Source organism: Bufo bufo, chromosome 11 (genome assembly GCF_905171765.1).
Source record: "Bufo bufo chromosome 11, aBufBuf1.1, whole genome shotgun sequence".
NCBI lineage: Eukaryota > Metazoa > Chordata > Amphibia > Anura > Bufonidae > Bufo > Bufo bufo.
In genome coordinates, this window is record NC_053399.1 from 83984036 (window position 1) to 83998423 (window position 14388).

A 14388-nucleotide genomic window follows, 5' to 3' on the forward strand; every position below is an offset into this window, starting at 1 on the left:
AGAGGTTCGGGTTTGGGTACCAAACATGCCGATTTTTCTCACGCGCGGGCAAAACGCATTAAAACGATTTGCACTTACGCTGAAAAATCGCGCATTTTCCCGCGACGCACCTGCTTCCTATCCGGCCCTCACACACGATGCCCGTGTGAAAGAGGCCTTATAGGCCATACATGCTCCTCTGGAATTCTGGAAAGAGAGGGTTAGAGCTTATTAAAAGCTCATTTGCATCCCTTTGTTCTCTAAATTTGTTCTAAGCTCTTGTACATCTTGACTTTTTTTTTTTCAAGGTATATTTTTTGCTATTTTAACTTTGTGGTGAATTATATTTTAATTTTCAACATATATTTAAATTTTACAACACTTTAGAAGACAAAACCTCTCAAGCATTTCATCAGCTTTATTTGTACAAAGGAATGCAGAAGAACCATTGGGTTTTGTACATTTACAAACATTACAATTGTTTGGTGTAGTATAATGACACTGCTTGAATTTGGTTTTTGGAGAATTCAGTTTCTTGTGCTGGCTCTCGATGGAACATGCCTTTCATGGTAGACAAAAATATCTTTAGCAATGCAATTTTGAATTTCTAGGCATTTGATACATTTTTACAGTTGTTGAAAAGAAACATATGTCTATTTTTTTCCTCCGTATCCTCCCTGATATCCTCCCTGATATCCACCCTGATATCCACCCTGATATCCTCCCCGAGATCCACCACATCCTTGTCCTTGGCATCCTCCACCACATCCTTGTCCTTGGCATCCTCCACCACATCCTCCTTGTCCACATGGAAATAGATTTTTGAAGAAATTCAAAAATCCTTTGAAAAAAAAGAAAAAATAAGAAGTTAAAACAAAATCTGTTAGTCTGGTATACTTCACTGTTCACATGAATGCTGGATTAGTATAGGTTTCTCATATATAATCATTGAGAACCAGAATATGTCTAATATGATTAAAGATGATGAAATGGTGATTATCGATTGTCCAGATCCAAAGTTGGGGAATGATTTTTTTATATATTTTTTCAGGGATTTAAAAAAAAAAAATCTCATTTTGTAAAATAATGTTTTTTTTTTTCTTCTGAGTGATCCCGTGATTAATGTAAAAAAATTAAAATTAGACATCGTATAGTACAATACATTTAGGGTACTTTCACACTTGCGTTGTTGGATTCCGGCAGGCAGTTCCGTCGCGGCAATCTGTATGCAAACGGATACCATTTGTAGACGGATCTGGATGCGGATCCGTCTCACAAATGCATTGCAATACCGGATCCGACTCTCCGGTTGTCATCCGGAAAAACAGATCCGGTATTTATCTTTTTCACATTTTTAAAGGTCTGCGCATGCCGGATCCAGCATTCCGGCAAGTGTTCAAAAATTTTGGACGGAGGAAATACCGCAGCATGCTGCAGTATGTTCTCCGTCCGAAAACCTACAGTGACTGAACTGAAGACATCCTGATGCTTCCTGAACGGATTGCTCTCCAGTCAGAATGCATTAGGATAAAACTGATCAGTTATTTTCTGGTATTGAGCCCCTAGGACGGAACTCAATACCGGAAAAGTTTAACGCAAGTGTGAAAGTACCCTTAAAGATGATCGAATTTCTGAAAAGTTCGATTCAGCTGATTTGGCAATTTATTTTTTAAAATTTGCTTTGTGACGATTAATTTCGTCACAAAGCACATTTTTTTGTAAGTAGTAGGTGCAATGACAGGGAGTTGCGATAGCGCCGCCCCCGTTATTGTACACCTCATATGCCGCGTTCATACATGATCGCGCGCACCTGAGTGTAAAAGCATAAAAAAAAAATGTAATCAAACTTACCGCCTCCATTTGTTCGCGACGGGCCGACTGTCGCCATCTTTCTTGAAGATCTGGAGCGAAATCTCGCCCGCCGTGAGATTACGTCATCACGCCGGCCGGCGGGGTGACGTCATACGTCACCACGCACAGGATTTCGGGACAGATCTTTAATCAAGATGGAGGCTGGCGGCCTGTCGCTAATAAATGAAGGAGGTAAGTATGATTTTTTTTTTGTTTTTTTACACTATTTCAGGTTAATTCACTGACACAAAGCACAAGGAATTTTTTTTTTACTTTTTCTGATCATGATTAGTGATGAGCGGCAGGGGCTGTATTCGAATTCGCGATATTTCAGGAATATTTTGTCGAATATTCTTCATATATTCGAGAATTCGAGATTACTTTATTGAATGCGAAAAATCGCCAATGTAAAAATCGCGTAATGCGAAATACAGGCGTGGGTCACTTTGGCTACATTTTTCAAGCTGCTGGAAGTTTCCTGAGACTGGAGAAAATGGTTGGCACGGAAGAACATTCCAATAGCTTTATATGCAGATAGAGTCAAGTGCTCCAATATTTTCGCAATTGCGCTAATTGGCAGTGATTAGAATATTTTTCGCACTACGTGCAACGTCCCATTTTAGCAGGTGTGACTACATATTACTGATTGGTGCACTAAGTATTGTTGTGAACTTGACATTGCTTCCTTCTCATTGGCCCACAAGCAAGAAGCAGAGAGGAATCATGTGTTCAGATGGAAAAAAATTACGAATATTCGATATAACGAATACATAGCACTATATTTTTTTTGCTGGGCAAGCTATAGTTTTCTAGTTTTTATTGATACCATATTGCATGCATGCAACATTTTTATAATGTTTTAATTCTATTTATTTGGTGAGGTGAGTTGACAAAAAAGTCAGTTCTGGCAAATGTTTATTATGACTTTCACTGTGTGTATTAAATAATAGCACACAACATTTATTAGGATTTTTTTTTTATTTAGACTTAAATTCAACTTGAATATTAAAAAAATATTTATTTGCACATATTTTGTCCCCTTAGGGGACTTGAACCTGTGAGCTTTTGATTGCTTGTACTATGCACTGTAATACAGGGATGTTTCATATGCACCCTGTTACATCCTGCAAGAGGCAGGAGCACTCCAATCCCGAGCACTCCACAATTGTGTCTAACCACTCGGATCCTGTGGACCATGGCTTCTAAGGGCTTCAACTGCTGGGATTGGAGTTATCTCTGATCCCATCAGTGAGAGCCAGATGTCAGTGGTATAACACAGCAGACACCTTCAATCAATGTGGCGGGCCCAGCTTCTGACGTTCCCATTTTTCACTTCGTAACAACCCAAGTAGATCTCCAACTCTAAAACTGAGTATTGTATGCCAACCAATGCCATTGTGGCACTGCTCTGCAGGAGTGTCCCTGCAACCCATGGTACATTTTGTGATAGGTATGGTAGCCTAAATATTATTTCTTTTTGAGAATTTTTAGGATCAGAGTTACCATTCCAGTGTAAAATTTTAAAACACATCGGCCCTGGCCTGTGCTGCCGGAGGATGAGGAGCAGGCCACGCCATAAATTACCTGCCTCCTCCGGCAGTCCATGCGCCAGAATGAAATCTACATCAACTCAGAGCTGCCATAGATTTCAGTCATTCTATACATCAGTTTCTGGCATAAATAATGTTGAATGTCACACACCCCACCCTCACCATGCCCCCTTTTTGTAAACCTGGTGAGAGTAGCGTAAAATGCCAGTTGCGACTAAAAAAGTTGCAATAGCATTGAAAAAGTAGCATTTTTTTAAGCCAAAGTATGAATTTCCTCCAATATCTCCACCAAAACCCAATTTATAAATACGGTATAATAAGAGGGCAATATTACTGATGCAAGTAAAAAAACTCTAAAAATCCAAAAATAATTCCTAACCTTAATACTATAAACTGTGCAAATGCTATAACAAAATAGGCAAAGCTATGTACAAATCACAAAAAGATTAAAGTACAAGGTGAGCACTTACCAGTAAGACCAGTGCATCGTAGACCACATCCACTGTCACAACAACTCTGACCGCTTGAGCAATCCGAAGTTGACCGGCATTGCTTCAGAGTCTGGCAGTTAGAAACGGGCTTGGAACATCCTGCAACAGAGAGGACATTCTTATATTCTGCTGGCGGGGGGCGGGGAGACTTTTAACCAAGGAACCCAATGGCTCCAAATAACTTTTCTTAAAAAAAAACAATCCTACTACCCTATTGTATTGCCAGGAGCTGGCTCATGTTAAAGATGACCAGTCACCGCTCCTGGCATGCCAATTTCTAGTAAATAATTGTATTTCACATGAAATGACCATTCTGGAGCATCTATTCTCATGCCTTTCCACATTATTCCTATCATTAAAGGTACAGCTAGGTATTACCAGCCGGGGTATGTACCTGCATAGTCTGTGCACAACCCAAAATGGTAACACCCAGTTGTACCTTTATTCTTACACTTCTAATAAGAATAATAGAGACACATAAATGAAGTCCTAAAAAGGTGCTCCTGAAAAAAAGCCCCATCAAAAAAAGCCCCTTTGTCCACTTATCTTACCATCCACCTTGAGAGACCTCTGCTCACTTCTCCTCCCCCCTCGCCTTTCCATAGGGTTCTGTGGGCAGCATGTCAACTGTTCCTTCAAGGAGCTGACAGGTCAAAAGAATCTATCTATTATCTATCTCTTATCTATCTATCTAATATCTATCTCTTATCTATCTATCTAATATCTATCTCTTATCTATCTATCTATCTATCTATCTATCTATCTATCTATTATCTATCTATCTATCTATCTATCTATCTATCTATCTAATATCTATCTCTTATCTATCTATCTATCTATCTATCTATCTATCTATCTATCTATCTATCTAATATCTAGCTCTTATCTATCTATCTAATATCTATCTATCTCTTATCTATCTATCTATCTATCTATCTATCTATCTATCTATCTATCTATTATCTAATATCTATCTATCTACCTATCTATCTCATATCTATCTATCTATCTATCTATCTATCTATCTATCTATCTATCTATCTATCTATCTATCTATCTATCTCATATCTATCTAATATCTATCTATCTATCTATCTATTATCTAATATCTATCTATCTACCTATCTATCTCATATCTATCTATTATCTATCTATCTATCTATCTATCTATCTATCTATCTATCTATCTATCTATCTATCTATCTATCTATCTATCTATCTATCTATCTATTATCTATCCCATATCTATCTATCTATCTATTTATCTATCTCATATCTATCTATCTATCTATCTATCATCATCTATATCTGTTTCTGGACAATCCCTTTAAGGCCTAAACAATAAAATAAAATATATAATAAAATGCAGAACATACAAACTGCTATTCATTGTAAGTTACAGACAGTTCTGGTCTCTTGTTCTTACTTTGTCCACTATATCCTCCAGATGCTGGGTATATTAGTGCGACAGCCAGGGAGAACAGCAGCAGGTACCCGAGAGACGGCATCTTGTCACTTTGCTGTGCTGCCACCACCCTGCGGCTTTTATACCCTTCTAGGGTGTTGTCCAGTGAATTAGAGGCAGCTTTATTATTCCTTTCTCACATAACTCCCATGATGGTTGCATAATAATAAATCTGTATAATAACATAGTAGAGATATAATAGGAAGAGAGCAGGCAGCATAAATTATGGAGTCACTGTTTTCATAGTGAAGTTTTACAATAATTGGTTGTTGAAACAATGATAAATTAAACACATTTTTCTATGGGCCATGCCCTTCTGTCAGTCAGAAGCCGTCTCTTATGTGGTCAGAGTAAGGCCTCATGCACACAAACGTTTTTTTTGTTTCGTTTATGTTTCGTTTTTTGCATACGGAACCATTCATTTCAATGGGTCCGCAAAAAAAAGGTATGTACTCCGTATGAATTCCGTTTCCGGATTTCCGTTTTTACATAATAATGTCCTATTATTGTCCGCATAAGGCCACTTGCACACAACCGTATGGCTTTTTCAGTATTTTGCGGTCTGCAAAAAATACGGATGACGGAACAGCTGGCCCCTGATAGAACAGTACTATCCTTGTCCGTTATGTGGACAATAATAGGACATGTTCTATCTTTAAACTGCACGGAAAAACGGAAATACGGAAACGGAAGGCATACGGAATACCTTCCATTTTTTTTTGAGGATCCATTGAAATGAATGGTTCCGTATACGGAACGCAAAAAACGGAACGAAAACGGAAACCAAAAAATGTTTGTGTGCAAGAGGCCTAACGGACAAGGATAGTACTGTTCTATTAGGGGCCAGATGTTCCTTTCCGCAAAAAACTGAATGCACATGGATGCCATCCGTATTTTTTGCGGATCCGTTTTTTGTGGACCGCAAAATACTGAAAAAGCCATACGGTCGTGTGCAATAGGCCTAAAGGTATGCTCACACATCAGATTAAAATAAAGCACTTATTTCCGTGGTAGAAATCCAGGCTGTGCCGTCAAAATCCTGCAAAGGGCATGCAGCAGATTCATACATGGCTTAGCCAACTGCAGTAGTGAATATTGAGGCTCCAACTCCAACTTACACCTCTGAATTATCCGTTTGCAGCCCCAGTCAGTCATCAGTCGGTGCTGAAGCTGATCTGCTTAGGTGACAAACAGCACACCGCCGCAGAGCTGTGGCAGGGGATAAGAGACCAGACTGAGCTGTGGCTCTCACCACTCAACCTAGAACCAGGCATGGTTGTGTCTGATAATGGGCGTAACTTGGTGGCGGCTTTGGAGCTCGGAGAGCTGACACACATCCCATGCCTAGCCCATGTCTTAAACTTATCGACAGTCATCGACAGCTTCCGCCGGTCTGCTGACACTGCAGCAGCGCTTGAAATTGCCAGCTCACCGACTGTTATGCGACGTGAGCACGCGCTGGAACTCCACGTTCCACATGTTGGCCAGGCTTTGTGAGCAGCAGAGGGCAGTAGTGGAATACCAGCTGCAACATGGTCGTCGCCTTTCCAGTCAGCTTCCGCTCTTCACAAGCGAGGAGTGGGCATGGATGTCTGAAACTTTGAGGAATCAAGACAGATGGTGAGCGGCGATAACGCTATTATCAGCGTCACCATCCCACTTCTGTGTCTTCTCTAATGCTTGCTGCTCACAATTAAGGATGACGCTGTGCATGTGGAAGAGGTGGAAATGGGGGAATTTGACGATGAAGAGAAGGAGGAGGAGGAGCAGGAGACGGTTGCCTCTGCTACAGAGGGTAGTACCCATGGAAGTTTAATTCCATCTGTTCAGCGTGGGTGGGCAGAAGAGGATGAGGAGATTGAGAGTGATCCTCCTGATGACAGTGAAGTCTTGCCTGTTGGTACTCTGGCACACATGGCTGACTTCATGTTAGGCTGCCTTTCCCGTTACACGCGCGTTATTTGCATTTTAGACAACACCCTTCTCGACCCCCGCTACAAAGAGAACTTCTAATCTCTCATTCATCTGGTGGAGAGGACAAGCAAAACGGTGCAATACCAGAAAATCCTTGTTGAAAAATTTCTCCAAAAATTTCCATCTGACAACACTGTCCTTAGTTCCTTGGCCAACAGAGAAGGGGAGACAAGGGGAACACACAGCAGTTCCAACACAGGCAGGGCAACACTCTCTAAAGCCTGGGACAGTTTCATGACACCCCGCCAGCACCCTCGCCCTGATGCGCGGCTTAGTGTCACAAGGAGGAAAAATTTTGGGAAGATGGTGTAGGGTGTACAAGCAGGACACGTGGCACAAACTGGCGCTCTACGCCTTGGAGGTGCTGGCCTGCCCTGCCGCCAGCGTTTTGTCTGAGCGTGTATTTAGTGCTGCATTTGGCATTATAACAGATAACCGTATCCACCTGTACAATATATGGGGTTCGGACCGCGCTTCTGGTCCAGGTCAGTGTGCAAGTTCTTAATCCTTCCTCGTTTCCAAAGAGAGCCGAGGGCTGCAAATATCCCTTTTTATTTGTCCATACTTACAAGACAACTTTCTTAAAAAACAACTTTTTAAAACACATAAAATTCCCAGCGTCTGCTGCTTCTGCCCTTGGGCAGAAGCGCGGTCCGAACCCCATATATTGTACAGGTGGATACGGTTATCTGTTATAATGCCAAATGCCCTTGGGCAGAAGCAGCAGACGCTGGGAATTTTATGTGTTTTAAAAAGTTGTTTTTTAAGAAAGTTGTCTTGTAAGTATGGACAAATAAAAAGTTTGAACAAGTATATACGGAGCTTCACTATTGCAGAAGCCATTCTTGTCCACAGAAAATTTTCAGGAATCTGAAGAAAAGAAATATAGATTTGTCTGAGGTATACACCATTTGAGTCCGTGTGGGGATCTAACCAGATTGCATAGAAGCGTGGCTGTTCCGACAGAACAAGAACAACTTACCACGGAGGGATTGCATTTACGCCTTGTGTGTTTCGCATTGTGTGAGTATAATCGGTGCAATGCAGGTTATTGTTACATACGGACTCACACTATTATAATTCCATTGGTTGCAGGATATCTATTTGAGGGATATTTGCAGCCCTCGGCTCTCTTTGGAAACGAGGAAGGATTAAGAACTTGCACACTGACCTGGACCAGAAGCGCGGTCCGAACCCCATATATTGTACCTGTCTATTACGTGATTGAACCCACATCACTTTTCGGACCTGCTGCATAGTATTATTGCGGACTGGTGATATATTTATTTCTTTAACCGTATCCACCTGTCAATTGAAAATGCTGAAAGGTTGACTCTTATAAAAATGAACAACGCCTGGATTGACCATGACTTCTCAACTCCACAGGAGGAAAGCTGATGAACATATAGGCACTTTAAATGTGTTGTTTATAAAGTACTGAATACACTGTATTCCCTTGCACCCCTTCCACCACAAACAAGGGTATATGATTGAATCTTCCTTTTCTCATCCTCTTTCTCCTCTTCCATCATATCAACATGCTTATTCGTCGCATATAAAGCCCTCGCATATATGCCCTTCGCATATAATGTTTAACAGGGTCAGCTCAGCTTCAGGCCCTCGTATATAATTTTTTGGAGGGTCAGCTCACCAGCAGGTCTTCACCTACAATCTTTTACAGGTTCAGTGCACCTGAAGGCCCTTGCGTATAATTTTTTACAGAGTCAGCTCACCAGCAGGCCTTCATCTACAATCTTTTATAGGGTCAGCTCACCATCAGGTCTTCATCTACAATCTTTTATAGGGTCAGCTCACCTGAAGGCCCTCGCATATAATGTTTTAGAGGGTCAGCTCATCAGCAGGCCCGCACCTAAAATCTTTTACAGGGTCAGCTCACCAGCAGGCCTTCGCCTACAATCTTTTACAGGGTCAGCTCAACTGAAGGCCCTCGCATATAATGTTTTAGAGGGTCAGGTTACGTGCAGGCCCGCACCTACAACCTTTTAGAGGGTCAGCTCACCAGCAGGCCCTCACCTACAATCTATTACAGGGTCATCTCATCAGCAGGCCCGCACCTAAAATCTTTTACAGGGTCAGCTCACCAGCAGGCCCGCTCCTCAAGTCTTTTACAGTGTCAGCTAACCAGCAGGACCTCGCATATAAATTTTTACAGGGTCAGCTCACCAGCAGGCCTTCACCTACAATCTTTTACAGGGCCATCTCACCTGAAGGCCCTCGCATATAATTTTTTAGATGGTCAGCTCACCTGCAGGCCTTACTGAACCATTATGGGGGCGCACTACAGGGAAGGGGAGAGCAGAACTTAGAAGCACTATGGGGGCATCTACTGGGGGCACTAAGAAGTGGCATTTATATTGGCGCATTATGGGGGACACTGTGGGGCATCTTATACTGGCACATGAGGGCACTATGGGGTTGGGGGGAGAACACTATAGGGGCATATGGGGAAGGAGCACTATGGGGGTATCTACTTGGGGCACTATATAATGGCATTTTATTCTGGCACACTATGGGGAAGGGGAAAGGAGCACTATGTGGGCATTTACTGGGGTATTTTATACTTGAACACATGGGGACTAGTGTTGGTTGAACACCAAAGTGCCTTTGTGCTCTGGTGCTCGAGTAGAACACTTCCCGATGCTCGAGTGCTCTACAGAACACCCGAGCACAATGGAAGTCAATGAGACAAACCGAGCATTAAAACACGCACCCCCTGCTCTGAAGAGGGGAGGGTGTTAGGACTCTAGTTATGTCCATATATGGAGTCAGTGCTTGACGCCGCACAGACCTTTCACTTACCAGTAGGAGGAGCTCCCGGCCGGTCACAGACATCGCAGCTCGCAGGTAAGTATAATGCTTCTATTAATTGCTAAGTAACCATGGCAACCGGGACTGCAATAGCGTCTTGGCTGCCATGGTAACCGATCGGAGCCCCAGCGATTAAACTGGGACTCCGATCGGAACTCTCCGCTGCCACCAATGATGGGGGGGGTGATTTTAATTAGGGGGGGGGGGAAGAGGGGAGGCCGCACTGGTCACATTTAATACTGGGAATCCGCACTGGCCACCAATGAATATAGAGGGAGGGGGGCCGCACTGGCCACAATTAATACTGGGGAGGAAGGGGGGCCGCACTGGCCACCAATGAATATAGAGGGAGGGGGGCCGCACTGGTCACATTTAATACTGGGGAGGGAGGGGGGCCGCACTGGCCACCAATGAGTTAAATACGGGGGGGAGGGGGGGCAGTCATGTACACAGTTCTCAGTATATTCTACCTTGAAGCGTCCCCATCACCATGGGAACGCCTCTGTGTTAGAATATACTGTCGGATCTGAGTTTCACGATCTAACTCAAATCCGATGGTATATTCTAACATAGAGGCGTTCCCATGGTGACGGGGACGCTTCAAGGTAAAATATACCATCGGATTGGAGAAAACTCAGATCTGATGGTATATTAATAGGGGACTCCTGACTTTACATTGAAAGTCAATGGGGGACGGATCCATTTGAAATTGCACCATATTGTGTCAACGTCAAACGGATCCGTCCCCATTGACTTGCATTGTAAGTCTGGACGGATCCGTTTGGCTCTGCACGGCCAGGCGGACACGAAAACGCTGCAAGCTGCGTTCGGGTGTCCGCCTGCTGAGCGGAACGGAGGCAAAACGGTGCCAAACTGATGCATTCTGAGCGGATCCACATCCATTCAGAATGCATTGGGGCTGGACGGATCCGTTCGGGGCCGCTTGTGAGAGCCTTCAAACGGAACTCACAAGCGGAACCCCGAACGCAAGTGTGAAAGTAGCCTTACTTGTATATAAAGTGCAAGTGCTGCCAAAAATTACAAGGAAGAGGCACTCCGATACAACCTGTCTATCACAAAAAAAGATGACCTCATTCACATTGTGGTACAATTGTTCAGGTAGTGGGACTCCTACACTCATAAAGCCTATGCACTAATTGAAAGGGCTGCCAAAAATTACAAGGAACCGGCACGCCAATACACACTTTATTACACATAAAGGAGGGCATCATACACACCCTTGAAAAATGATGATTGATGGCCTGCTGGTGACCCTCAAAAACATTCGGAGCAAGGGCCTGCTGATCTGACCATCTAAAACATTATGAGCGAGGGCCTGCTGCCGCTTTCGTTACTCTATAGGTGAAACTCCAACAATTTGAATATTGTGCAAAAGTCCATTTATTTCAGTAATGCCAATTAAAAGGAATTGCATTAATGCAACTTAAAATTAGAATTTTGTGAAAAGGTTCAATATTCTAGGCTCAAAGTGTCACACTGTAGTCAGTTAATTAATCCATACCCCCTGAGCAAAGGGTACTTCAAAATTGTGACTTTGGGGTTTCATAAGCTGTAAGCCATAATCATCCAAATTATACCAAATAAAGGCTTGAAATATCTCACTTTGCATGTAATGAGTCTATCTCATATATTAGTTTCACCTTTTAAGTTGCATTACTGAAATAAATTAACTTTGCACGATATTCTAATTTTTCGAGTTTCACCTGTAGATAACCTGGGGCCAATCGCATGTCCCCGTGACAGCGACGATCCATTCGGATGTCTGCCCTATCAACTCTTGATTTTATTTTCAGCGCCAACCACGGTGACCATGGGTAACAGGGAATCAGTGTTTGATTCTGGAGAGGGAGCCTGAGAAATGGCTACGGCTACCACATATAGGTATAATTTGGTGAGGGCCTGCAGGTGAGCTGACCCTCTAAAAGATTGTAGGTGAGGGCTTGCAGGTGAGCTGACCCTCTAAAAGATTGTAGGTAAGGGCTTGCAGGTGAGCTGACCCTCTAAAAAATTATATGCGAGGGCCTGCTGCTGAGCTGACCCTCTAAAACATTATGGTTGAGGGCCTGCTGCTTAGCTGACCATTGAAAAAAATTACAGTGTTCAAAGCAGGTTGGGTCGCCTAAATACTTCAGCTAGGAATAATGGAATAGGACTCCCTTCTGGGGCCATGATTAAGAAGGGATGGCCGGAGGCATCCGTATTGCGCTGCTAGAGGTGAAATTCTTGGACCGGCGCAAGACGAAATAAAGCGAAAGCATTTGCCAAGAATGTTTTCATTATTCAAAAACGAAAGTCGGAGGTTCGAAGATGATCAGATACCGTCGTAGTTCCGACCATAAACGATGACGACCGGTGATTCTGCTGCGTTATTCCCATGACCCGCCGAGCTACTTCCGGGAAACCAAAGTCTTTGGGTTCCGGGGGGAGTATGGTTTCAAAGCTGACAAAGTACACTGTATGTCACAGATACATTTTTGAAGCGCACACGTTACACTGCAGATGTGGCCCTGGTAAGGTCACTGTCAGAAGACGACACCGTCTACGGAAAAATGACAATGTATGTCACAAATAAATTTTTGAAGCGCACACGTTACACTGCAGATGTGGCCCTGGTAAGGTCACTGTCAGAGGTGGACACTGTCTATGGAAAAATTACATTGTATGTCACAGATACATTTTTGAAGCGCACACGTTACACTGCAGATGTGCCTTGGTTATGTCTAAGCTGACAACGTCTATGGAAAAAGTACACTGGATGTCACTGATATTTTAGGGATGCCCACACTTTACACAGGAGATGTGGCACAGCTAATCTCACTGTCCGCAGCGGACACAGTCTATGGAAAAATTACACTCCCTACACTCTCTGTCCCTTCCTATGCTCAGCTCTCCCTGACTACGAATGAGCCGAATATGCGTCATCGAGTGCTATATTGCACCTGATGACGCGTTCAGGCCAGCCAATAACTGTAATGCCAGTAGCCAACATGGCTACTGGCATTACAGTGAGGGCAGTACTTACCTGCACGTTTATTTGCTGCTTAGCAGCCAAGAAACGTGCGGGGAGGAGACTCGAGCATGGCGCTCGAGCACATGCGGTACTCGCCTATGTTCCCCATAGTCCCCCAGTAGTATCTGGGAGACATAATGTTTACACTATTAGTGTCAGGGACACTATTTGCTGGGCACTGTGTGCCAATAATTATTGAAGGTCACTATCTGTGTGGTACTAGTGTTAGTTAGTTAGGTTTTCTTTTAAGACCTCAGATGTTCTCAGATGTAAAATACTCAATCTATTCTGTTTTACATATAGATTTATGGCCAAATATGTAGAGGTGATCTGCGGCCAGTGCTTCCCATTCACCGCTGCAGTCCTGGGCTCTGTAGGTACTGTTGTTCTGGGATCCGCTCCACAGTTTCCTCTCAGCCCTTGCCACAGCATGCTTGCTGCTTGTTTCCTGCAGCACTTCCTTAAGGGCCGGCACATGTCATCCTGTGCTTTATGGGTTGGATCATGTGACCTCGTTGACCAATCCTAGCCCTCCTGCACATATATAAGTGGCTCAGCCCCCTTCCCAGATGCCTCAGTGTCAAGATCCTTGTGTCCTGCTAAGGTTCCTGATATCTACTTGTGTTCCTATATGTTCCTGACTCGTACTTGTATTCCTGGACTCTGCTACCTGTTTGATCCCTGCCTGCCTTGCCTTGACTCTCTTGTTGCCGACCCGGATTGCCTGACCTGTACCTGTGCTGTCTTCCCTAACCTGCTGCCTGTTTGACTTCACCTCTGCCTCATCCTTCGGTCCTGCACTGTTGCTCCTGGTTACGACTCAGCCTGATGACAACGCCTGTACCTCTGGTACCTTGCTCAGGTACCTCCTGGTCCGCCTGGACCAGCTGCCCTGTATGCCAATCCTCCTCAAGAGGTAGCGAATAGTGTTGAGCGCGAATATTCGAATCACGAATTCGAATCGAGAATATAGCCACATCGAGAATTTGCGAATATTTCGAATATAGTGCTATATATTCGTATATGCGAATAGTGTTGAATATTCTAATCGCAAATTTATCTAGAATATATTACATTGCCGATTTTCGCCATTAAGACGAGATCACAAATTCTCAAATTTGCAAATTAATGGCGAAAATACGGGCAAAAATTTGCGAAATATCGCAAACTCGAATAATGTCTATGCCACTCATCACTAGTAGCGACCTGGTGTTCCCC

At 43.3% G+C, this 14388-nt stretch overlaps 1 protein-coding gene across 2 annotated transcripts; it reads right to left on the bottom strand.

Annotated features, from left to right (window-relative positions):
* Positions 1 to 377: 377 nt before the first annotated feature.
* LOC120982333 (keratin-associated protein 5-2-like) lies at positions 378 to 5434 on the bottom strand. Of its 2 annotated transcripts, XM_040412398.1 has the most exons (4): positions 5298 to 5434; positions 3851 to 3970; positions 761 to 820; positions 378 to 727 (listed from the first exon to the last, which is right to left on the bottom strand). In XM_040412398.1, coding segments are annotated over exons 1-4 (264 nt in total). In that variant the 5' UTR covers positions 5380 to 5434; the 3' UTR covers positions 378 to 725. The 2 variants fall into 2 exon arrangements, with proteins under 2 accessions (XP_040268332.1, XP_040268330.1); XM_040412396.1 differs by having other exon boundaries at positions 378 to 820.
* Positions 5435 to 14388: the final 8954 nt, after the last annotated feature.

Coding starts and splice junctions, on each gene's coding strand:
- LOC120982333 (XM_040412396.1), bottom strand. CDS start 5,379: ATGCCGTCTCTCGGGTACCTGCTGCTGTTCTCCCTGGCTGTCGCACTA. Junction 3,971..5,297: donor TGGAGGATATAGTGGACAAA/GTAAGAACAAGA, acceptor TCTCTGTTGCAG/GATGTTCCAAGCCCGTTTCT. Junction 821..3,850: donor ACGATGCACTGGTCTTACTG/GTAAGTGCTCAC, acceptor TTTTTTTCAAAG/GATTTTTGAATTTCTTCAAA.